The 27,032-nt window shown below is 38.4% G+C and overlaps 1 protein-coding gene across 1 annotated transcript in view; it reads left to right on the forward strand.

Annotated features, from left to right (window-relative positions):
* The window catches only part of TRUB1 (TruB pseudouridine synthase family member 1), a 29,977-nt gene extending 20,915 nt beyond the window's left edge, over positions 1 to 9,062 (forward strand). Inside the window, exons 5-8 of the mRNA XM_068961758.1 lie at positions 4,174 to 4,246; positions 5,640 to 5,779; positions 7,845 to 7,901; positions 8,689 to 9,062. Of these exons, the coding sequence (XP_068817859.1) occupies positions 4,174 to 4,246; positions 5,640 to 5,779; positions 7,845 to 7,901; positions 8,689 to 8,948 (530 nt within the window). The 3' untranslated portion in view covers positions 8,949 to 9,062. The remainder of the gene's footprint in view (positions 1 to 4,173; positions 4,247 to 5,639; positions 5,780 to 7,844; positions 7,902 to 8,688) is intronic.
* Positions 9,063 to 27,032: the final 17,970 nt, after the last annotated feature.

Below are 27,032 nucleotides of genomic sequence, written 5' to 3' on the forward strand. Positions count from 1 at the left end.
AGCCACCACAGTAAGAAATCCACACAGCAGCTAGAGAGTAGCCTCCATTTGCCACAACTAAAGAAAGCCCGTGTGTAGCAGTGAAGACCCAGCACAGCAAAAATATAAATAAATATTTTAAATCCTTAAAAAAAGAGAAAAATTCTTAGAAGCCCCCTTCCTGCCCCATCCCAGTGACTATAACACCTCTCTTTTCTAAATATAACTACTATTCTAACATCCAACACTTTGCTGATAATCCTAAAACTATAGTATAGCTTTGCCTGTGCTACTGTGTGAAAAAGATATGTGTAGTTACATGTGCTAAGTTGCTTCAGTCGTGTCTGACTCTGTGACCCTTTGGACAGTGGTCCACCAAAGCCTCTGTCCATGGGATTCTCCAGGCAAGAATACTAGAGTGGGTTGCCATGCCCTCCTCCAGGGGATCTTTCCAGCCTTGGGATCAAACCTGCCTCTCTTACATCTCCTGCATTGGCAGGTGAGTTCTTATACGACTAGCGCCACCTGGGAAGCCCATATATGTATGTATACATGGACATTTATGTGGGCTTCCAGGTAGCATCAGTGGTAAAGAAGCCACCTGTGAATTCAGGAGACCTAAGAGATGCAGGTTTGATCCCTGGATTGGGAAGATCCCCAGGAGGAGGGCTTGGCAACCCCCTCTAGTATTCTTGCCCAGAGAATCCCCATGGACAGAGGATGCTGGCAAGCTACAGTCCATAGGGTTGCAAAGAGTCGGACCTGACTAAAGTGACTTAGCATCCACACACTCATACATTTATGTGCATCTGTATAAAATATGTAGAGAGATGTGTGTGTGTATACATACATATTCTTCTGTCATGAGATATTTGTGTTGACTCCAGGTTGAGACTTTATGAATGAGGCTGCTATGTCTTTATGAATAAAGCTGCTATTTTATGCCTGTCTTTTGATAGACATGTGCAATAATTTCTCCTTGATATATACCCAAGTGGGATTGCTGGGTCATAGGGTAAGTGCATATTTTACTGTACCAGAAATTGACAAGTAATGCTTAAAGTGGTTGTACAACCTTGCATTTCTACCAGCAGTGTATAAGCGTTCTACTTGTACCACACCCTTGGCAGCACATGGTAATGAGTAGTGTTTTTCGTTTTGGCCATTCTGGTCAGTAGGTCATGGTGTTTCATTGTGGCTTTAATTTCATTCCTAATGAGATTCAGCTCAAACCGTAAAGAATCTGCCTGCAATGCAGGAGACCAGGGTTTGATCCGTGGGTCAGAAAGATTCTCTGCAGAAGAAATGGCAACCCACTCCAGTATTCTTGCCTGGAGAATCCCATGGACAGAGAAGCCTGGCAGGCTACAGTCCGTGGCGTCGCAAAGAGTCAGACACAACTGAGCAACTAACACACACCATGAGATTCAGCAGTATTATCATGTGTTTTTTGGGTACTAAGCCATCTTTGTTTATTGTCCGGGTCTCTTGCCCACTTCTTTGTTTTGTTTCTTCTTTCCCTCGCTATTGAGTCACTTTTTTTTTTTTTTTTTAAAGATTGATTTGTATGAGTTTTATGGAAAAAAAAAACAACTCTGGATATGTGCTCTTCTGTTTGATCACGTGTGTTACAGATATTGTCTTCTCTGTAGCTTGTCTTTTACAAAACTCTTTTAGCTGTGTCTTTTGGAAAACAGAAGTTGCTGATTTTACTTTAGTCTGTGGTTAATTTTTTAGCGTCCTGTTTAAGAAAACTTTTCCCATGCCAAAAGCATTAAGATATTTTTCTACATTCTGGCAGCTTTATTGCTTTGCCTTTCATATTACATCTACAGTCTACTGTTTTTTCTGTGTGGATATCCAGTTCACTCAGCAGTTTTCCCCGCTACCTTGTTTCTTGGATCACAAATCAAGCATCTTATAAGCGTGGGTTTGTTTGGAATCTATTTTGTTGCATTTGGTCTGTTTATCCTTGTGTTAACACCAACCTATGTTAATTGCTGTAGTTTTAGAACAAATCTTGTTATCTGAAAGAGCAAAATTTTGTGCCTTATTTTTATAGATTTTTTTCTATAGGCTTTTTAGTTTTCTTATCAAAGTAAGGAAATTGCTTTCTGTTCCTAATTTGCCATTTGTTTGTTTTTTTAATCATGAACAACTATTGAATTTTATAAAAAAAATTTTTTTTGTTGCATAGGCTTTCTGTCTGGTGATTCAAGCATCAAATAAATGATTCCTAGGTGACCAGGAATGCTCTTTTGACCTTGAGATTCTATTATTCCTCAGCAAATTAAATTCAACAAGAATGTCTCGAGCACTATCTTAATTGTGTGCATTATATAAGAAGAAAAGCTTAGGAGATTAGAATTCCATTGGTGAGATAATACCTACATATATATATATATATATAATAGCTGTTAAAAATTGTGAATGATTAATTGCAGAATGAACAGCAAAACCATACCTGCCTAGGATGTTAAGTCAGAAGGCGACACCATGGCAGAAGTAGAATGAGAAAGAATACATCTCGTCACCTTGTGTGGGACAAGATCAGTAAATGAGTCACCCAGGCAGGACAGGGGAATTGGCCTTGGCAGAAATGTCAGTAAAGAGACCAGCTTGGTGGAACTAGAAAGCTGTTTGCTCTTATTTTTAAAATGTATGGATGACTAAATTATGAACTGTAGCAATTTTATCAGCAGTGGCATTTCTTTCAGCAATTACCAACATGGTGGAAGCATTGGCTCTCTAGATTTGGAAGTCTTGCATAACTAAAATATCAACAGTAATTATGTCTTAATGTTTCAAGAGAGTAAACATTTTTCATGGAAAAAAATCCTCATTCATATCATGAGATACATCTGTTTGTAAAACAATTTGAACAAGATGGGCATTTCAGCTCTACCTTTTTGGAGCTGCTAGGTGCTATTCTTTTGAGTTTTGTAGGTGTTCTCTATTTGAGTCTTGTAGATTCTGGTCTTTTGTTCATATTTAGCTCATAAGGATCAAGGTCACACAGAGATTAAAGCTCTCTTGCTGCACTGATATTAAAATCTGGACAGTGTTCCTTGCTGTCTTTTAATTTTTATTCTGGTGTTAGTACAGTAGTTCAAAACACAACAGTTAGTTTTTGTTTAATATTGTTCAAATAAGATCAAATGCAACATGTATATACCAGGATAAAAAGTTCAAGTAAATTTCCTACAGAGTGAAAATAGAAGACTAATTTTCTTCCCATTGACTATAATTTATAGAAGTTATAGAATATTTCTATAACCTAGTTTTTTACTGAATATGAAATTTGTATAGTTATCTATATGTGAAAATCCCCAATATTGAATTTTAGTGTGTTAGTTTCCAGTTGTTAAAATTATAGAACAGTATTTTAATATTGCATCATTTTGTTTGAAAGAGTATCAAACAAAAGCTGAAAACATGACTTAAGACTTTGTTATGTATTGGGATGGCCAAAAAGTTCATTCACGTTTTCCATAACATCAAAACCCGAACCAACCCAATATATTTCCTTTCTTACACTGGCTTATTTTTGAGACCAGACTCCTGACTGAAATTCTAAGAGCAGTGAAGGGAGGGAAGGAGACAGATAAATACAGCTTTATTTGGGGACAGAGTTAACATGTGAGTGTAGGAAATTCATATCATGCCATACAGACAACAGTTTTGAAATCTATCAGGTAAAATTTTAAATGTGATTGGCATTTGATAGCTTTCAATAACTTACTTAGTTATTTATAATATCTGAACCCTGGAGAACGTTAGATATAACTTTGTGGGTATTTTTCTACTTAATTTGTGATCACATTATTTTTGATCACTGCAGGACCATTTCTGTAGCTAATGCAGCATTTTTCTTAGGTCTTCTGAAGGCCCTAGTGAGTATGTAGTAATGCACATAAAATAATTGGATTCTTTTTAATGGAGAAAAAAATGAAGCATAGGAAGTTGAATTTAGTCTTAATATTGGACAGTATAAGACTTTCCCCCTTTTGTCTCATTATTGTGTATTTTAGCCATCTCAACAAGGTAGAATTTGACCTACAAAATGTATACTGTAATAAGTGCTTTGTTGAAATTTTTTTTTTTTTAAATTTTCAGAGTTGTTAGTACTATGAAAATAGCATATGTACTTCTGTGATTGTTTTAGTGTCACTTTTTTGGGTTCATTTTTGGCAGATAAAATAACACAAGAAGATATTGAAAGCATTCTACAGAAATTCACTGGGAATATAATGCAAGTACCTCCCCTGTAAGTTCAATTGTTGAATTTGAATAAATGTTTAATTTTATTTTCCAGTGGCTGACATCACGTTAATGAAGAAAAAGGAGAGGGGCTTCCTTTTACTTTACAGCATGGCACGTTTTAGACCTAGCAACTGATCAAGTGAGGTGACCCTGATTCAGACAGGATACAGAGCCTCTGATGTCTTTAAGAGGAGCCTGGTGGGCTCCAGTCGTGGGGTTACAAAGAGTCAGACACGACTGAGCACAGCGCATACACACATGGGATGCAGTCTCCTTTGTCCCTGGATATTGCCCCAGCCTAACATCTGTGCTCTTCCAGGGTTTGTTGGTCTTTCTGATTCTACCTGTAGTCATCAGGGCAGTTACGGAGAGCAGAAGACATGTTGCTTTTCCCAGAACAGCAGGAAAAGAGCCCAGTCCCGTCTGGTACAGGCATCAGAGTTATGCCTTAGAGTCCAGTTGACACTTCCTGTCCGGTGTTGGGACCATTCTTTTTGGGCCCAGAGTCTTATATTTCACAATTCTCTGCAACAAATGAAACAGATGAGAATTATAACTTATTAAAAATATATTGATTTACCACCTAAGCCATATTTTTGTGCACATTATAATTTCAAGCAAATTGCTTCCTTTTTTTTCAAATGGCATATAGAATGTGTCAGGATATGTTACTAAAAATTCTTTTAGAATTTTGTTTTTTAAAATCTTAGTTTTTTTAAGAACACTGAAATATCTATGGGGAAATGTTTCTTTATAATTTTGCCTCAAATGGGAAGACTTAGAAATTGTAGCAGGATCTGAACAAACATTTTGGATCACTATTGTTAAGATATAGTAAACATTTATATATTTAAGAATCGTCTTAGGATTTTCTTCCCTGTGATTGTTAAAGGATTTTTGTGGACTAATCACACTTAATCACACAAAGTTAAGTGCTGTTAAGTAGATTATTTGCTTATTTTTTCTTTGGAAACTTTTTGGTAACTTTTATATGAAAATGAATATAATTACAATGGAAATACATTGTTTCAAGGAAATATAGCTGAGATCATTGTTACTGGATGCCTTGTACCCTTTACCCAGAATGAGGACCAGTGACGACATGAATAGACCTTCTCCAGGAAGATGGTTAAAGAGGAATATTGACAACATTGCTCACTGAGTGCCAGAATGAACTGTATTAGCCTCAAAGATATTTAGGATCTCTATCCCCGACACCAGTGTGGAGTAGATTAGAAGAAAAAAGAGTTCATTCTTAGAAGGATTTTCACTTGAAAGGGCTGCTAATCATCTTCTCTTTCCACGCTGTAATCTGGAATTATTCTCTCTCGCTTTCTCAATCTCTCTCTATTCTTGCTCCCTTCTTCTCTCTCTGTCTCCCTTCTCTACTTTGCAAGCTATTCTGCATTGAAGAAAGATGGCCAGAGGCTTTCAGCTTTGATGAAGAGAGGTGAAGAAGTGGAAGCAAAGCCCGCCAGGCCAGTTACTGTATACAGTCTCTCCCTTCAGAAATTCCAGCCACCATTTTTCACCCTAGGTAAGATGGAGAAATTGGAAATCGTTTGTATTTACATGTGCCTTTATTTTATAGTTGGCTACTTTTCTGTAATTTTAATGGATCCCGAAGATATTGGAAATTTTTTAAAGTTTGAATTTAAAGAAGGTTAGAATTTGTTAATAACTTTTTGACAACACATATGATGAGAATACCTATGGCTCTATAGGGGTTCAGAGTTGTCCTAAATCATCTGAGTTTCTTATATTACCTTACTATAAAGTTGTAAGTAACGTGCTTTGGATCTCTACAGAGAAGAGTAGGTAAGGAATACATATTTTCAAAATTTTGTATTTTCTATTTTATTGTCTTATGAACACTTGTTTCCCATTTTGGCTAGCACCTGATAGTTTATACTAAGTATTTTTAATTAACATTTATTTGTCCTTTTAAAACAATGCTTTTTCAGTTTTTGAACAAGAAATTCTAAAAGTTGAGTGATTATTTTTTCTCTTTGTCACCAGCAAATTACTGCTAAAGATCATGAAAATGTAGGAGTAATGGGTAATGCAGAAATGAATTCCTGGACATGTGGGCAAGTTTAATTCAAATTAACAAATTGAATTTATCTATAATCCATATTTGAAACAAATTTAAAACCCCAAAAGGCTTTTTCTATTGTTTGAAAATTTTATGATCTCCTGGCTAAAGCCCTGAATGTGTAAGAGTTGTGAAAAATCAAAAGCTGTAGTTCTTCTTAATCTTCAATCTCCCTGAAATTGATCCTGCTCCCTGAAATTGACCCTGTTCTTAATTTCATGGTGCATTCTGAATAGGTTGACTTTTAGAAGTAATTTCCCAGATCTTTTTTTCTAAACTTTGTTGCTCTTTTTTCTCTTTTTGACATTATTATTTAATGTAAGTTCCTGTAGATTGTGAGTTTTGTACAATTTTTTTAGGAAGTCACTCCTTAAGTTTCCTGATTCTAAAATATTAGATAGACAATGAAACAAATATGCTAAAAAGTGTTTTACTGTGTTCCATGAAAAAGCAGCAGCTGTGTTGGCAAAGCAGATATTATCTATGAAAGTAAAAAAAAAAAAACCCTCAAATTTTTCCAGTTGCATTTGTTCATTGGAGTTTATAGTAGGCCACATTTGACTCTTTTCATCAAAGTCAAATATAGTGCAAGAATGTAGCACAGCTCCAACTGGTCCTAGTGCTCATTTTTTTTTTTTTTTTTTTAATCTCAGCAGTGGCTCCCACCTTGAGTTGATGGGGAAAAAAAGAAATTAAAATACCTAGGTGGGAAATTTTGATTAATTCTCTCAAATAACTTTATTTGTATGCTAAGCTAGAAACAGGTGGAATGTGGTCTTTTTGTGTGGAAATACAGTTCTTTTCAGGATGTCTTGTGGATGAATAAAAATAATCCAGAGCCTTGCTCTTAACCAATAACCGTGTATTATACTGGCTAAGCTAAGAAGCTGTTAAGACATGCAGTCAGTTCTGGTACACTGTGTAATTTTAAGTTATTTCATGATTTTTTTTCAGGAATGTTTCCAAAAGAACATTTAAATATGCTGAGTTCTCTCTGTAATATATTACCCCAAACATAATTCCTGCCACTGAAAAGGGAATTTTTGTTTGTTTGTTGTATTTTTTGAGTATGTAAATCTGGAAATATTTTTTAAATCTACAGCTTATGATAGCAAGGCTGAGATGTTTAACCATTTGAAACCTATTAATGAATAAGATGTGCAAATCTGAAAAATGTTTTTTTAAGTCTGCAGCTCATGATAGCAAAGCTGAGATTTCTGACTATTTAAAACCTATTAAATGAACAAGGCTGAAGTGTTAAAGTGGTATGACTTGCCATGTAATTTAAAACATGCTCATGAGCTTCTGCTATTTGCTTTCTCCACACTCTGACTTTTCAGTCTCACACATATGCTGCTGGATGAATAATTTATGTTTTAGCACATAAATATTTTATCACACGATTGTTTGCATAGTGCATTTTTACATTTGTTTAGGGGCATCATTTCTATGTAAAGTGGATTTCATAGGAGCTTAGCAATTCACCATGTCACTATTAACATTCCAGATGTCGAATGTGGAGGAGGTTTTTATATCAGAAGCTTGGTCAGTGACATTGGCAAAGGTAAGCATAAAGATGAATTATGAATTACCATTTAGAGAGTAGTATTCCTTTTTGATGGGAAGATGGAATTTTCCGTTTTTCACATCTCTGAGTACTGGCCTTAGGAACTGTGCCAGTACTGTGCCAGTACTGAAGGCTGTGCTTTCAGCCTTAAAAGCATTCTAGGTTTATGGCAGACAATTAGCAGCATCCACAGCTGCAGTGAAATGCTTGTAATGGGAGAGAGGAGAAAAAGAGGAACAGAAAGTGAAGATGTGAATAGTGAATCTAAGGACCAACACTTCTTTTTTTCAAGCATAAAATGTTTTAACTCAAAAGTAGGGACAAAAAGAAAAGATTACTCCTTTAAAAAAAAAATTGTTTTCATTGCTACACGTCAAATTTTTTCAAACAACCTAGAAGCCATCGTCTTACTAACAACCGGGGAGCTGGCGATCTGGCCCTGCCATTGGCTGGCTGTGGTGTCGTCGGACAGGCCTCATTACCTCATCTGGAAAGTGAGAGTAATATTACCTCAGGAGGTTGCTTCATGGGTTAAATAAGAAAAGTGAGTGCCAGTTCCTTCTAACTTTAAACCAGTTTATTAGGTGAGCTATTAAATATTATTTGGCTACTTAATCATTTCTTAATCACAAGGCTTCTGGTTATTATTTTGGATGATTACAACATTACATTTAGGGTAGTTTTGAAAGGTTTGAATTGAGTCCCTCAGTCATTTGAAAAATGATAGACTATGAAATACTAAATCATTTATCATGCATTTTCTTTTTCCTTTTTGTTGCCACAGAACTCTCTTCCTGTGCCAATGTGCTAGAGCTGACGCGAACCAAGCAGGGACCATTCACCCTGGAGGAGCATGCCCTGCCCGAGGACAAGTGGACGATTGATGACATTGCACAGTCTCTCGAGCGGTGCTCATCTCTTTTCCCAGCAGAGCTGGCACTTAAAAAATCAAAACCTGAGGAGTCTAATGAGCAAGTTTTGAGCTGTGAGTATATAACTCTGAATGAGACAAAGGGAGAAGACGATGTAATTAAGACACTTTAAGACTGGCTTGGGATTGCTCTCATTTCCTGGTTGACATTTGAATCCTGTGTGCAGAATGACAGGCTTCGTGCAAAAGACAAATGATACCAATGGGTTTTCTTCTTTTTTTGCATGAAGAAAAATGTTCGTCATTTATGGTTTCTATGGTGCACAGTTTATTTGCTATACATTATAAATAGCCCTGCACTTGTTCATTTCTTGCTGTACTATAGAATATTGTCATGCTGTTAGATCAGATTCAGGAAAAGCAACTTTCTGATTTTGATCTCTCTTAAAAGTCTTCTCGTATGAAAAAGTTGACCATATTTTCTAATCAGAGGGGAAAAACAATGAGCTACATGTTTCTTTGGTGTCATGAAGTGAATGTATATTTGTTTCTTGGACTTTATTTTGGCTTCCTGGTGGCTCTGGTTATTGAAACTCCTTATCTATGTTTGAAAAAGCCATTATTTAACCCTTACATTTTAGAGAGTTTATGATTATTAAGAACCTTTCTTTAATAATGTTATACTTATCTTGGTAATAGCTGTGATTGTTTAGATCTTGGAAACCAGTAAACTTTTATAATACATATTTGTAAATGAACCAAATTATTGCTGCTACCACTAATGGAATGTAAAGAGAAAACTAAATGTTTAATTAAATTCACCTCTACTCTACCATTAGCATAGGACTGCTCCTATGGCTTATGTTTCGGCAGCTATGAGATGTTCTCCTGGTAATCAATACAGTTGATCACCCCGTGCCAATATACTAAATAACCTAATTTTTTAAAATTAAGCTAAAAAATGTGTCTTCAATTAAAAACTTCTTTATTTTTTAGTATTTATTTATACCTTTTTCTAGGGTATCAAGCCCCTGGTAATTTGTTTTCAGTTTGCTTTTTCAAGTGATATTTACAAACGCTGAGGTTTGCCCTATATTTGCAGTTTATCCCTTCTTTTAAATGTTGAAAAACAGTTGTTCTCAAACATTTTCATTCAAGTGGCCTACTGACAGGTCCCTGTCCCTCTTTACCATAGTTTTGAAAACAGTCACATTCCAAAAGAATAAATTTCATTTGTAATGAGTGCTTCATACTTTTGTTATGGGAAAGCAATATATAATGCAGCCAGTCTGTTCAAATCCCACTGCATTTATTCAAATAAAAATAGTTCCAAAGGGAAGAGTTGTTAAATTTTCATCAAATAAGAATTTTTAGATTTTTATGGATTGTCTTTCTTGCAAAGGTGGTTGTTTTGTAACCTCTAACCTCGAAATTTTAAATATGTAAAGAAAAATGGTCGTATTTGTGGTGAACCTCATATAAACTCAGTCTAAAAAGTTATATGCTTCAGTAGAACACTTTCAGCGTATTGTCAACATTTTAAAAATGAAAATGTTAGAGCTTTCTTAAGTGACACAGAAAATGATAAGGAAAAGAGCTAGTTATCATAATGCCTTAAATAAAACTTCAGACATACAGAGTTGTAAATGGAAACTTTTACAGCTTTGCTTGTCCGTGTCTAGTGCCCTGCGGTTTGTGTAACGAAAGGTGGCCGTGGTTGCCTCTTCCTGTTGGAATGGGACAGGTGACAGTCCACCTTCACACGTTGCCTGGTAAGGAATAGAAAGCACCTGGGGCACCTTGGCTCTGTTTCGCAACTTAAATTTTGGCATGTATAGTTTGCTAATGGTAAAGCGTGTAAATGTTTTGAAAAGACAAGTGACTTTCTGAAACGGTAACCGATCTTTTTCTTTTATTGAAAACACTGAAGAAAATTTTGCCAAATGGAAAAATTACCCATAATCCTCCCCACCCTGATACAGTGACTTCAGAACTTTCATTTTGTATTACTCTTTTTTAAACTATATTTTATTTCATATTATTTGACTATTTGTATTTAGTTTTGATAATGATTATTTAATCTTTTTACTTTATTTAAACCATTTCCCTATTGCTAAATTCTTAGGTTACTTTCAGTTTTATTAAGATAAGTTCCTGGAAGTGGAATTACTAAATGAAGTAATATAAACAGTATTATGGTTCTTAATAAGTTTGCCTTATTGCTTTCCCAGAGAGTTGTAACATTTTATAGTGTTACCATTTGAATATATCAGTTCACCAGAATTTTACAGCTTTGAGTGGGGGTTTTATATGTTATTGTTGCTAATTTATTAAGTTAAAAGAGTTCAAAATTGCTGATTTACCTCTGTGTGACTTTTTCATATACTTTGTCACTTGTATAAATAAATGTCTTAATGGTTTCTTTATACATTTGTGTGAGTTATTTGTGCAGTAAATACTTGGTAGAAGTATTTTCGTGGTCTGGTGTCTTATTTTAGTTTCATTTTTCATTTTTACTGACTAAATTTGCTAACTAATTTTAAGAATTCTTTTATAGTTGCCAGATTTATGAGTATGAAGTTAAAATTTATTGAAAATTAAAAACATTAACTTTCATAAGCAGCTGTAACTGATCAAGATGCTCTAAAAAGTTTGACTCATCCATAAAACGAATTAGTTTTCTCCTGAGTCTGGTATTTATGTACCAATTGCTTTGTTTTTTTCACTTCAGTCAAAATATTAAAGAAATATCTGTGCCTATGTATTTCATGTCATAATAAAGTTGTCTTATTTGTAAGAAAACATGTGTTAGAAATTTCTGAAAATGCTTCCACCTGGAATATACAGATCATTTTATTTTGACATTTAATTTTTTTATATTTCTGAAAAATATTGTCTGAAAAGTCAACAGACTTGGCCATAGAATTTTTTTATTATAGCTTTAAGATCCAGGATCATATAATATAATTTTTTCTCTGATAATTCAAAATTATAAAATTTGAATAAGAACTAGACACTAGCTAGATCCCTTCTTCTCTAATGCTTGAATTAATACCTATTCCAGATCCACCATCAGAAATTATTCACTGTACTACATAAGAAAAGAATGCTTTATATCAGGTCTTTAGTACATTTTCTGTCTCTCTGACCAGTTTGAAATTTGTATCAGACTTACAGTGGGCATTTAGAGGTTTAATTAGTTCTGTTTCAAAGGAAGAAAGTAATTTACCTTATATGTTGGTGCATATAACAGAAAAATTGTAATTCAAAAGCACTCTAAAATATTGAAACATTTAAATAGAGGAATATGAAAAATATAAGTTTTTTTGGGTTGAAATGATTATCATGGTCTTGTAGTTAATTGAAATAGGAAATTTATCTTGAAACTACTTCTTTAAGGTATATGTAGGCAGCAGTAGCCTGGCCTAATCATTTATTGAGTATCACTTGTTAAACACTTAACTGCATGCACTTGAATCCGTAATCTCTTCATAGTTTCAACTTGAGTTAAGTTCTCTCTGTGAACAGTAATATCTCATATTGCTATTACAAGTGATGATTCCAGTAGGAAAGTTGAAGTCAGAAATTACCATTTTGCTCCTCTTATCTGTAAGTAAGCCTTAAACTATAACATATTAAGATTATTTGCATCTCTACTATTAGCTTTTTGATTGAGGCAAATCCCTTAATCTTTTTAGGCCTCAGTATTCTTGCCTTTAAAACAAAGGAGACAGCTAGTCTATCGTTAAGAATTTTTGCAGCACTAACATACGCTTTGGAGTATAGATGATTTGTGTTTATTCTGTTCAGAGCCCGTTCTTTTTGAGCTTGAACTTTCATGTTGTTCATCAATTTTGGAAAGTCCTCATCCTTTATCTCTGAATATCACATCTGTTCCATCTAGCAGTCCTGTTAGATTTATGTCTTTTCAATTTATTCTGTGTCTAATTACTCTTTCATATTTTCCAGCTCTTTATCTCAGTGCTTCTTCTTAGAGAATTTCCTTTAACCTTTTCCCCAGATAATGAATTCATTCTTCTGCTATTTTAATTTACTGTTTACCTATGTATTTATTTCAAAATATAACCACATCTAACATTACAGATTGTTATTTTGTCTGCCGTTATGCTTTCTATAAATAAAGTGAACAGTATATATACTCTTTTATGTCTGGCTTCTTTTGCTCACGATTACATTTGTGAGGTTCTTCCATTGTCTTGTATACAGTCATAAATCATTCTCATTGTTTAGCATTCCATTGTGTGAATATACCTACATTTATCCGTTTTTCTGAATGATGGGCACTTGATTAGCTTTCAGTTTTGAATATTGGAGAAGGAAATGGCAACCCATTCCAGTGTTCTTGCCTGGAGAATCCCAGGGACAGAGGAGCCTGGTGGGCTGCCGTCTGTGGAGTTGCACAGAGTTGGACACGTCTGAAGTGACTTAGCAACAGCAGCAGCAGCAGCAGCAATATTCTGTTATATCTCCCTATTGACTTGTTAATATTACCTCTCTAAAATTTTTTTATGTTTATGATACATGTCCTTATCACAGATTACCTTCAAATATCTTCTATATTTTGGGCTATTTTCATACTTTTACATTATAAGCTTTTACATTATATACTTTATAATATATTGGGTTTTTTTTAATTGTTCTTTACTTTGGTGCTTTAGACCAGAGGTTGCAGCTCTTGACACTACACATAAATGAATGGATGTGGTTATGTTTCAATAAAACTATATTTACCTTCATGTTGTAGCTTGCCGACCCCTGACTGTTAGTTATCTTCTGAACACCTCTAAATCTAAAAAGGTTTTTAAAACTTTTATATTTATCTACATCCTGGTGTTTTTCATTTTTTAATGTAGATCTAAATTTCTATCTGGTATCATACTCCTTTCTGAATAATTTCCTTTAACATTTCTTATAACACAAGTCTGAGAGCACTGAATTTTCTTTACTTTTGTTTGTCTGAACAGTGTTTATTTTACCTTTTGTTTTGAATTACAGTTTTCCTGGATATATAAATCTTGATTCGCTAACTTTTTTTTCTTTCCATTAAGCACTTTGGCATCATTCAGTTATCTTCTGGCTTGCATAGTTTTCTGTAGCTGCCTTCAAGGGTTTATCTTTGACTTGCAGCAGTTTGTCTCTGATGTGTACGTGGTTTCCTTTGCATTTATCCTTTTGAGGTCATCTGAATTTCTTGCATTTTCAGTTTATTTTCGTTAGCTCCAAATTAATGCATTAGTAAGACTAAGACTTAGAGGCCAGATTTCTTAAGTTGTGACTGTTCTTTTGGCCTGCCAAACTGGCTATATTATCTAAAGGTGTTGACTAGGTGATTTTATTCCCTATTATTTAAGTATTTGTTGTTGTTTAGTCACTAAGTTGTGTCTGACTCTTTGCAACCCCATGGACTACAGCACGCCATACTTCCCTGTCCTTTACCATCTCCTGGAGTTTGCTCAAACTCATGTTCATTGAGTCGGTGATGCCGTCCAACCAGCTCATCTTCTGTTGCCCCCTTCTCCTGCCTTTAATCTTTCCCAGCATCAGGGTCAGTTGTATGTCAGTTTAAGTATACAGTGCCTTTGCCTGGGGAACAATATAGGGTATACAAAAGAAGTTTTGAAGACATGGTTCAGGCCTTTAAGAAGCTTTCACTTTACTTCAAATAAGAACTCAAGAAATGTACATATAGAAAGTTAAGTAACACCACTGAGCTTCCCAGGTGGCTCAGTGGGAAAGAATCCGCCTACCAATGCAGGAGACCCGGTTACGATCCCTGGGTTGGGAAGATCTTCTGGAGAAGAAAATGGCAACCCACTCTAGTATCCTTGACTGGAAAATTCCATGGATAGAAGGGACTGGCATGCTACAATCCATGGGGTTACAAACAGGCAGACATGACTGGGTGCCTGAGCACACACATGCGGTGCCACATGACAGTACTTAATTTTGTATCAGTGAGTGATATTGCCCCCAAAATGCTATTGATGTTCAGTGGAGCTATAATTAATTTCTGCCAACACTTGCTGAGCTCCTACTGAGAACAGAGGAAGGAGAACATGGACATTCAGTGAGCAGGACAGCTACCTCAAGAAGGAAGACCTAAGTTGGGCCTTGAACAATAGATACTGTTCAAAGAGGAAACAAGTCAGATGGAGGGGAGAAGAGTTCCCGCAAAGATGGTGGTATACAAGGCACATTCAATCAGCAAAGAAGAGGATGGTCTGGATGGAGAGGAGAATTTATGTTGTGGTTAGAAAAGCAAATTGCCATGATATCATTGGAGCCTTGAAAGGCAGAACTGAGTAAAGCTTCAGAGGAGGAACTGGTTCATATGGAAGCTTTATTTTAAGGAGGTTTACCTGGCAGTGGTGTCTGGCAGGAACTAAAGAGGTAGAAATGTTGTTTAATTGCTAAGTCGTGTCCAACTCTTTTGAAACCCATGGACTGTAGCCCTCCAGGCACATCTGTCCATGGAATTTCCTAGGCAAGAATACTGGAGTGTGTTGGCGTTTCCTTCTCCAGCAGATCTTTTTGACCCAGGGATTGAACCTGTATCTCCTGCATTGGCAAGGGAATTCTTTACCACTGAGCCACCAGGGAAGCTCAAAGTAGGTGGAAATAGGCAGAAAGTCAGTTGGAACTGAGTCTAATGCTGTATTCCAGGACTGAGGTAATAAAAAGTCTGAACTAGAGCCTTCTCAGATAATACATCTTTGAATGGACAGTTTAAAGAAAGAGATTTTATTCAGTGATTTATTAGATAATTGACAGCCAGAGAATTGCAGGAAAAATGATTAGCAGTAATCATCAAATAGATTTTCTTAAAAGAAGCTAACCTGATTTTTTGCAGAAGAGTGTGGCTCAGATAGTAATGAATCTGCCTGCAGAGCAGGAGACCCATGTTCAATCCTGGGTCAGAAAGATCCCCTGGAGAAGGGAATGGCTACCCACTTCAGTATTCTTGCCTGGAGAATCCCATGAACAGAGGAGCTTGCAGGTTACAGTCCATGGAATGGCAAAGAGTTGGACATGACTGAGGGACTAACACTTTTAAGCATTTTCTTAGGCATTGGATAGTTGGTACAGTTGCCTCTGATAACGATGGCCATGAGTCATCATTATAACAGCCGTGGTCACTTGTTCCTTTATAACAGCTATAAGTTCTGTGATCAAACAATAAGCCTCCTGAAAAGAATTATTCCTTTTCACTTCTCTAAGTGTCTGGCATATAGTAGGTTTGTTGAATTTCATCTGTAGTTAGGGGTTCCTAGTTATTATTTAAAATATTAACTCATGCCCGTTGTTGAAGCAAGGGCTCTGAAGTTGTTAGGTTTACTAAGCTCTACTGCTTATCTTCAGCTGTTCACCTTAAGAAAGTTAATTAACTTTCCTGAGCCCCAGTTTCCTCATATGTAAATTGGGTATATCAATGGTGACTATTTCATGAAATTATGAAGTCTTAAGTGAGGTCACTTTTCAGGTAAAGTGTTTAGCATACTTCCCTAGAACTCAGTAAGTAGTAAACAGAAGCAAATGTCCTGTACCTGATTTACATGTAAGTGAAGGATAAACCTGAAATTCTTTTGGCTTATGTAGTCCAGGTATATAAGATGCTTTATACGATTCTGTTTTGATGAGAAGAACAGGGCTGGAAGAAAAAAATTCCTGATAGCGGAGATTATTAAATGTTACAATAGGTTATTGATACAAGTAGAAAAAGTCTTTAGCGAATGTCAGTGTTCACCTTTTCTATATTTCATGTACTAATATAGATAGATACACACACACACACACATAAACACATATGCCATTAAAGTTATTAATAGTAAACTGTGGACTTCTCAAGGTTTAGAAATCTGCTTGCCAATGCAGGGAACGTGGGTTCAATCCCTGGAAGATTCCACATGGTGCAGAGCAGCTGAGCCCGTGCACCGCAACTGCTGAAGCCTGCATGCTCTGGGGCCCATGAGCCACAACTGATGAACCCCTGTGCTGCAACTGACAAAGCCCATGCTTTGCAGCCAACAAGCCGCAACTGCTGATCCTGGGCGCTGTTGAAGCCCATGCACCTAGAACCTGTGCCCTACAATAGAAGGCACCGCAGTGAGAAAGCCGTGCACTGCAGGTGGAGAGTAGCCTTTGCCCTCCACAACTAAAGAAAGCCTGCATGCAGCAATGAAGACCCAACACAGCTATAAATAAATTCGTTAATTTTTTAAAAAGTCTTTTTAAAAAAATGATTTGTAAACATTTTTCATTTACATCATCTCATTTGACCCTCCAGCAATCCTGTGAATTAGAAAGAATGTCTTTATCTGTTATTTAGGTGAAGGACCTGAAGTGGCACTAAGTGACTTGCCAGAGGCGCATCGCTAGAGTGGCAGAGCTGGGTCTCTGTACTCTTTTGATTCCCAGATGCTGTTTGTATTACATCTGGAGGAAAGTGATCTGAAGCACAGATGTTTAGTGGGAGGAATGAAACACATGCTGTAATGCCAAAAAAATAACTGGGAATAAAAGCAGAAAATAAGACATTTGTTTCTGTTATAATATGACAGAGAGCACGGCTCTTGTGGTTTGGGATTGAACATTCAGGGGGGAAAATGGGGAGCAGTTTCATTTGGGTGCAAACACTCTTGGAACACTGCATCTGGTTCTGGGCTACTCATCACCGGGCTTATGGAAACCAGCTGGACAAGGTTCAAAGCAAAGCACCGAAATGCTTAAGGGGCTGAGGGCATCAGTGAATAAGAGGAGATTAGAATTAAATATGTATAGCTCAGTTAAGTAAAGACTAGGGAAAACCCAGCTAACTATATACAAATACTTAAAATGTGTAGACACTAAAAAGGTAGATTAATTATTTAACATGATACATGAGGATATAATATATAGTGATAGGATGCAAATTTAAGCTGAGTATAAAGGGAAATATCCTGATAATCTAAGGAAGCTCTGTGGCATAGTGTTTCCCTAGAGAAGTAACAGAGATTACAAGGCTTCTTACTTCTAAAACTTTCCTGTGAACTAGATCCTAGATGGTTTTAAAGACTGATCATTAATTTGGTCAGGTGTAATAGTGAATTTGGTCAGTGTGTTTATATAAGAAAATGTCCTTTATTTTTTTTTTTGGCTGTGGGACGTGGGATCTTAATTCTCTGATGAGGGATCAAACCTGTGCCCACTGCAGTGGAAGCTCAGAGGCTTAACCACTGGACAGTCAGGGAAGTCCCTAGAAAGTATGTTTTAGAGTTACTCTGACATATAGGGATAGAACGGAGAAGGCAATGGCACCGGCTCCAGTACTCTTGCCTGGCAAATCCCATGGGCGGAGGAGCCTAGTAGGCTGCAGTCCATGGGGTCGCTAAGAGTTGGATACGACTGAGCAACTTCACTTTCACTTTTCCCTCTCATGCATTGGAGAAGGAAATGGCAACCCACTCCAGTGTTCTTGCTTGGAGAATCCCAGGGACGGCAGAGCCTGGTGGGCTGCCGTATATGGGGTTGCACAGAGTCAGACACGACTGAAGCGACCTAGCAGCAGCAGCATAGGGATAGAACAACACAATATAAGAGATTTGCTTAACAATCCTACACAAAAGAAAGGAGGGAGGGAGAAAGGGAGGGAGGGAAAGAAAAAGGAAGTCAAGAAAGGGGGAAAGGAAAAGGATGAAAAGGATAAATGAAGCAAGAGCGGCAGATGGTGGTCATGTTGAATCTGAAGGAAGGTCCTATGTGAGTTTGTCTTATATATATTTGAAAACTTTCATAATAAAAAAAATCTCTCTTTCCCTGAACAAAACTCAATAGTATATTAATCCCTGGCCTCCCTGAATAGAAAACCTTGCCGACGACACACACAGAGACCTGCTTGACCAGGGCTTCTGCTCACCATGTTGCTCTGGGAGGCAGATTGGGCTGGGCTGAAGGACTCTCTTTCTAAAACTGCGGAGGGAAATCCAGGACAATTCTTGGAATTGTAGGCTTCTAGTGGTAGATTCAGCCAGTTGAATTGCTACAGTGAAAGTGCAGAGAGCAGGGTTGTAGAACCATGAATGACCTCTCCTGCGTTCCTGTCCCTTATTCATGTAAAGTAGTGGCCATTGATTAGAGAAGCAGGTGCCTTCAGAATGGCCATATCCTATTCTCTTGAATGAAGAACCTCATTTGTAGAGTCTGTAAAGCAAGGAGAGGAGTAACTCGTAAGGTGAATGATTTCAAAACCCAGCAAACATCTATGAAGCTGAAGTTTGTTGTTGTTGTTTTTTTTAAGATTTTAAAAAACCAACTGCTCTACTTTACCTCTCAGAGCAGATCTCAGCTTACCTTGAAGGTGAATGTTTAGGGCAGGAGATTTAGGGCACATTTGAAATGTATGTCCTGACTCTGCTGTTTTTTTAGTTAGAAGAATATAAATATTTTATCTGAATTTCGCTGATGCAATCAGGCATGAACACAGAGCCAGCATTTGAGGATCTGTCCTGTCTGAATTTCTCCAGAGTGCACAACTAGGCCAGCAAATGGTAGTTGGAGTGACGTTGATTCCAGTTCAGCGTAAGAGTGGATCCTGTAGCCATTGGCGCTCTCTGGAAATGTAGCTGAGGCTCGGTGGTGGACATGTTTGGTTGAATCTCGTGTCTAGACATCCTTTCTCCAGACCCAGCATCATTCTATTAGCTCACACCCTTGTCATCTCTTACCTGGGCTATGCAGCTGCCACAATCAGACTTCTTCACCACTAGCCTCTTCCCTAGGCTACTATACTCCACTTCACCTCCAGAGTGACTGTTTTGTAACACAACCGATCATGTCATTTCTCTGTTTAAACTCTTAGGAAATATACTCAGCAATTTTTCAAGTCTCAAAGCATATAGTCCATAAATGCTCAGTTGCTCAGTCACGTCTGATTCTTTGTGTCTCCACAACTGTAGCCCACCAGGCTCCTCTACCCAAGAATACTGGAGGGGGTTGCCATTTCCTACTTCAAGGGGATCTTCTGATCCAGGGATCAAACCCACGTCTCTTGCATCTCCTGCATTGGCAGGTGGATTTTTTACCACTGCACCACCCAGGAAAGCCCAAGTGTATAGTAATAAAGTCTTTTTTCATGACCCAGTCAGAATCAATCCATCCTCATCTCATTTGCCATGGTACCTCATATACATTCATTACCATACTTAGCACCCCATTTAAATCATGTATTTATTTACTTGTCTTCCCCATGAGACTTAAGGCAATTACTGTGTTCTCATCATATTTCCTCAGTGCCTGGCACGTTCTAGGCACTCAATATCATCAAATAAGCCCTGGGAGCCATTATATTCCAAGTATAGAAAGACAGTAAGCACTCAGCAACTTTGAGTGAATAAAGTAAGATGGCATTCATTCAGCCCTTATTTGTTGACCAGAGATCTAGCTGATCTCTGACCTCAGTGGCCCTTGAATGGGGGAGCATTTCCCCCCATTTCTGTGTTTTAGGGACAGGAAGATGAGTAATGCAGTGAATGATACAGTCAGGAAATATTTATTCCTCTACCCTAAGCTGTCTTTCAGCTTTCAGATTCTATAAAAGAAACAAGATGACATACAGCTTATTTGAATTTGTGGTAGCATTGTTTATTTGTTTCCTTTTTAAGGAGGAGGTGGAATTGGATTGTTTGTTTGGTTTCTTCTTCAATAAGCAACATCTTAATATAACTAGTCTGGACATCTGTCCCATTTTCAAAAATTACAAGTTTCGATCATTGCTAAATTGTACAGATCCCAATCTGTCTGCTCTGCATATATTTGCATTTATAAAAGCAGAAGCAGGCTAAGAGTCTTTCTAATGCAATCCCCTAAATGCATGAAGTATTAGATTGCTTTTCCCCATTGGTTCATGCATTGCTAAGGGCTTAAAAGGATCATTGATTTGAATTATTTAATGTGTACAGCAGGTTGAATTTCTTTTCTTTCTCTTTTTTAAGAACCTTAAGGGGCATTGCCTTAGTTTTTTTTATGTTAAATCTCATTTTTCTTTGAAAATAGGAAGTTAAAGCTGTATTCACGTAAGGTTTCAAAGTGCCAAATTGTCACTGTGTTTTTAAACCATCTAGGAAATCTTTGATTCTAGTGAAACATTGCTGCTGAAAATTGAGCTGAAATTGCTAGGCTTAAAATATAGTTACAAATACATTTTACTCTAATGTTATATGAATTTTCCTTTTTTTAAGTTGATCCAGATGAGATAAAAGAGAGAGATCATTTCTCTAATAAGAAGCCATCCTGGATCTTTGTTGTTGTTTTTGAAATTTAAGCTGGTTTTGACTTAAATTCTGTAACCACACCCCTAGACTTTAAATGTTGAACATTTTTACTGTGTAATTTAAGTTTTAGCTCCTACGGTTTTTTGACGCTTTGCTCTTTCCCTGTGGAAAGGCAGTTGTGCCGTGTCGGCACAATTTGTGATGGAAACATCTGGGTGAACGGATTTATTTCAATTTGTGTTCTGTTCAGAAAGCTTGCCCCAAATAGTCTTGTTTCTGATGTCTAGCGTGGCTTCCTAAAACAAAGCAAAAAGTCTTATTTAATCCATCTGTCAGGACAATGCATAAATTAAAAAAATGGAAGCCTCATTCACATAGGGCAGTCATGTGGTGTAAAAAGTTTAGGTAAAGATAATTTCTTATCTCAACCCAGATGCTTTTGAGAGTGACATGGGATTCCTAATAATAATTGAGACATTATTGATCTACAACAGGTCTAAACTGAGATTATCCAGGAGAACCAGATGCCATTGTCACCCTAAGTACTTGCCACGGCTATTAAAAGTCTCATTTGCCATGGTATATAGCAAGTTCTTCCGGGAATTCTGGTAAGTCACTGATGTAGCTCTGTGTCAAGGAGCGCAGTGGAAGGTTCTAATGTATCAGTCAGCACAACACTTTTCCCGAATGTGTAGGAGGTAAAAGACTTATCAGGGCAGAAGATACAGCAACTAGGACTTGACAAAACCTTTAACATTGCCTAACGGTAAACCCGCCATAGCTGATAGTCAGTTGTTACCATATTACATGCCTAAACATCCCTCTGGGAGAAGGCAATGGCACCCCACTCCAGTACTCTTGCCTGGAAGATCCCATGGACGGAGGAGCCTGGTAGGCTACAGTCCATGGGGTCGCTGGGGGTCGGGCACGACTGAGCAACTTCAGTTTCACTTTTCACTTTCATGCACTGGAGAAGGAAATGGCAACCCACTCCATGTTCTTGCCTGGAGAATCCCAGGGACGGGGGAGCCTGGTGGGCTGCCATCTATGGGGTCGCACAGAGTCGGACACAACTGAAGCGACTTAGCGGCAGCAGCAGCAGCAGCAAACATCTCTCTTAATAAATCAAATATGCTTAGCGTTTGTAGGAGGGCACAGATATTGAAAGCCTACAGGGGAAAGTTGAGATTTGGGTTACCTGTGCCTTTGATTCCAGAGTCAGAAATGTTAGCCAAGGATGTCAGCAAATGAAATACATTTTCTTAGTTTTATGTCATGAGATGCAGCGACTGCCCTATTTTCTCTTACAGCCTTCCTCCTGAATTAATAACTCTTAAAAATAGCTGCAGATTCTCAAACCTGTAAGAATAGTATACGCTGCTTGCCACAATTTCTTTTTTCCTGAAGATCCCTTTGAGGTCTTTCAAGAATTCAGTTTAACTTAGCAAAGATTAGAGGACCTACTGCATGTGTGAGGCATCATGTAAGATGCCTCTAAGATACAAAGAGGAGGGTGAGCCTCTGCCCTCAAGGCATCTTCTATAATACAAGAAAATAAAGTGAATGCATAACAACACAATACTACTACAGAGGCAAGTGCCATTAAAAAGACCCTTATCCCTTCAGCTGTGTCTGACTCTTTGTGACCCTACAGACTGCAGCCCCTCAGGCTCCTCTGTCCATGGGATTCTTCAGGCTAGAATACTGGAGTGGGTTGCCATTTCCTTCTCTAGGGGATCTCCCCAGGGATCAAACTAGCATCTCTTATGTCTTCTGCATTGGCAGGTGGGTTCTTTATCACTAGTATCACCCTGGGAAGCCCAGAAAGATATATAGATTACATCTTACACCTGATAGTGTATATTTGCTGATAGCTGGTGAGAAGTTGCTGTGTTGCACAGGGATCCCAGTCTGGTACTCTGTGATAACCTGGAGAGATGGGATGTGGAAAAGGAAGGGGATGAATGTATAATTAAGGCTGATTTGCATTGTTGTTTGGCAGAAACCAATACAACATCGTAAAAAATTTTTTAATATATTTAAATTTAAAAATTGAAAAATATATATATACACATCACAACAGAGTGGTGGATATAAGGATATTTATAACACAAGTCTATAGTTTCCTGCATGTTTGAAATGTCATTTAAAAGTTTTTTTTTTTTTAATGTATATAGCATTGTATTTACTACTGGGAGAATTAATTTAGAGAACTGGGCAATTATATCTGGTTATAAGGATCTGTGTTGCCTTTATCTATCCTTTTCTGCAACATTCCATTCCCTTTAGCTGTAACTTAGCTTCCCTAAAAATTCTTTCATGAAACGAGTCTTCTTTCTCCCACACCTATCCAATGGTAGGCAGCACAACACACATTCTTTCAGGTGCCCAGAACATGCCTTGTCCTTTGCCTCGAACCGTCTTTGATGTAAGTTCACTCTCTTTCAACCTTGCCCGTCTCACATACACTGCGTGTTGGCATCTGCCTTCAAGGCTTCTCCTCTCCTCACCCCATCCTTTGCCAAGGCAAGCTGGTATATGCCCACCGCTCACCTTCCCCATAGCGCAGCTCCAGTCCAAGCCACACACCGCTCTTGCCTGGATTCCGCAGTGGGTTTCTTCTCTCCCTACGCAGGTCTCCTCTCTGAGCACCTGGGAGAGGTGAGAGTGAGGGATAAGCAAGTATGGAAGTCTGGAGGACAGTGAGACCCCACTGTGCTGCTTTGAGAAGCGTCTGATATTCAGGAGTTGGCAGGTGGCTTGGTCTCAAAGGAGAGACGGAGGCTGAGGAGCTGAGTTTCTTCAGCGTATGACAGATGCTCAAAACCATGGGTCAGGACCAGTCACCCTTCTAAGGAGAGTGCAGATGGAGAAGCTAAATGACTCCTGGGTCCTTAGGCATCCCAAGTCAGGCCAGTGTGGTAGGAGGAAGCCCGGGGGAGCTGAGGAGGGGACTGGTCAGTGCTGCTGAGGGAACCAGTCAGATCAGGACCAGTGATCACTAAACCTGGAGCCCCCAGGTTTGTTGGTGATCTTGAAAAGAGTAGGTTCAGAGGCCATTCAAAATTATTTGTAAGACTTATTGGGTGTGTGCATTACTCCAGACCAAGGGACCAGAAAAACAACCAGTAGTTACTGCAGGCCATGCTCCCAGCAGCCCTCTAAGGTAAGTACCATGTGCCCATCTTACAGATGACAATGTTGAGTCAGAGAGAAATTAAGTAGCTTGCCTGTTACACCAGTTGACTACTGCCGAGCAAAGATTTCAGTTCAGGCACTGTGACCCCAGAGCCCCTGCTCTTAGTTACTAGGCTGATACTCATAGAAGATTGTGAGAGAGAGAGGGAGAGAAAGAGAGAAGAGAAAGGAAGGGAAGGGAAGGAGGCAGGGGAGGGGGAGGGAGAGAGGGAGCACCTCTGGACTGGAGAATCAGGAGTTGTTTACAGAGAAATAAAAATTAAAGCTGTAACAGTAAATGAGGTCAGTGAGGAGAGTGAAATTAAGTGTATGGAAGAGAGAGAGACACACCAGTAACAGGGGCAGGGATGGTGAGCTGATCACCGGCTGGTGCTTAGACCCTTGAGAATATCTACCGATGGAGTCATGTTTCTTAGACTCTCAAAAACTCACATCCCCCTGTGATGAGCGCAAGAACTTCATATCCACCCGTGATGTTATTTATAATGCCCTGTGTTAGTTGCTCCAGTCATGTCTGACTCTTCGTGACCCCATGGACTGTAGCCTACCAGGCTCCTCTGTCTATGGAATTCTCTAGGCAAGAATACTGGAGTGCATTGCCGTTTCCTTCTCCAGAGGATCTTCCCAACCCAGGGATCGAACCCAGGTCTCCTGCATTTTAGGCAGATTCTTTACCTTCTGAGCCAGCAAATCCCATTAAATGTGGGGAATGAAATCAAAGCAACAGGACAAAATGCCACTTTGTTTTTTAACTCAGCCCTTACTCCCAGACTCTGAAACGTGTCTATACACAGGCTGACAACACGCACACACACTTGTGCATCCCTGAGTTGGCAGATGGGAAGAGAAAGTTGAACAAAATGAGCCATCCGAGAGAGGATCAGTCAGAGGCCAAGGGAGGAGAATTGGACCGGACTTCGTAGTGAAGCCTGGGGAGAGAGTGAGACGTCTCATATAAGAAGAGGGTGTCAGTCCTGGCGGAGCTGCAGAAACAGGGTTCCTTCCGGGACTGCTGAGACCTGTTCACCTTCGTAAAAGCACTAGTGTGCCTGCAGCCGTGTGTTTACGAGCAGACACTTGGTGGGAAAACATGTTTTCAGTCCTATTATGGATAATAAAACAGCGAACCGAACTCCCCCTTCCCCAATCCATTTTCTTGCTTTCTTGAGAGAACTGATCGTTAGAATTGGGGGAACCTTGAAAAAGGAAGAAAAACAGCTCCATTAAAGCTGGGCTCACTTTCAGCTGTCAGCAGAAAAATACAGTCCCACACCAGCCTCCACCAGAGCTCTCAGGCTTGGCCAGTAATTGTTTTCCAACTTCTCTCTGTTACCTCTAAAATCCAAACATTGCCCTATCCCTTCTTTTCTGCTGCGCCAGCACTGATCAAGCTAAGTGCGAGTCTGCACCGTCAAGATGCCACGATTACTCACTGCACCTGGCCATGCAGATGGGGGCAGCACAGCTCCTGGGTCAGGCTGTGGGTTTTTGGCTTCTTTCTCTTTTTTTTTGTAGAAGTTCTCTATATATTTGGGATGCTAGCCCCTTGTCAGATACATGGTTTGCAATGGTTTTTTTTTTTCCAGTCCGTAGGTTTTCTTTTCTTACTTCAAAAAAGTTTTTATTGAATTAATTTACCATGGAACGTTGTATAGTGTTAGTCGCTCAGTCGAGTCCGAGTCTTTGTGACCCAAGGGCTGTAGCCCCCCAGACTCTCTCCTCTGTCTATGGAATTCTCTAGGCAAGAATACTGGAGTGGGTTGTCATTCCCTTCTCCAGGGGATCTTCCTGACCCAGGGATCAAACCTGGGTCTCCTGTGTTGCAGGCAGGCTCTTATCGTCTGAGCCACCAGGGATGCCTAATATTGTGTATGCTGAAGGTATGCCTTGTGCTAATTTGATACATTTATGTATTGTGATATGCTGTTGAGTGATATTTATTACATTGCATGATTACAGCACATTATTGTCTGTATCCATTATACTGTGCATTAGATCTCTATGGTTTATTTGCTACTTGGCACTCCCCATCTCCCTAGTAACCAGCATTTTACTCTATTTATTTTTTTACGGGTTTGACTTTTTTAGATTCCATGTATAATTGATGTCATATAGCACTTGTCTTTTGATTTATCTTACTTACCATAATATACTCAAGGTCCATCCACGTTGTCACAACTGGCAGGATATCCTCCTTTCTCATGACTAAACTGTTATGTATGTGTACCACATGTGTTTTTTCCATGCATGTGTTGATGAGCATTTGAGCTGTTTCCATTTTTGGCCAGTGTGAATATGCACTCCCATGTTTGCTGAAGCGTTATTCACAGGCTGTGCTTTTGAAGGGATGCTATAGCAGCCACATTCAGTCAATCTTGCCTTGAACTAATGGAAAAAAAAAGAGGCAGCTGACCTTCCACTGAAAGGGATAGAAACACTATAAGAAATCTTTTTTCCTTTTTTTTCCGTGTCAGTTTCCTACCTTGCCCTAATTTCGTAGATGAAACCACATGTGTAGAACCGACTTTGCAATTTAGCTCTGAGGTCCAGAAATGGCTACACGGGAGCTCCATGTCTTTTCAGATACTTATTCCCCGACGTGTTAGATCACCCAGAAAGCTGGAGGAAAACGCTTTCCTTCCTGAGCAGGGGCGAGAAGGATGCCGTCTGAAGGATATTCCGATGTTTTACAGTTGAAAGGATGTGGGAGGTCTGAGAGTATTAATAATAACTATTATTATCGTTTTTATTTTTAACCTCAGATGCAGGGAATGGGGTTAATTATACTGCTCA

Source organism: Capricornis sumatraensis, chromosome 23 (genome assembly GCF_032405125.1).
Source record: "Capricornis sumatraensis isolate serow.1 chromosome 23, serow.2, whole genome shotgun sequence".
Lineage (NCBI taxonomy): Eukaryota > Metazoa > Chordata > Mammalia > Artiodactyla > Bovidae > Capricornis > Capricornis sumatraensis.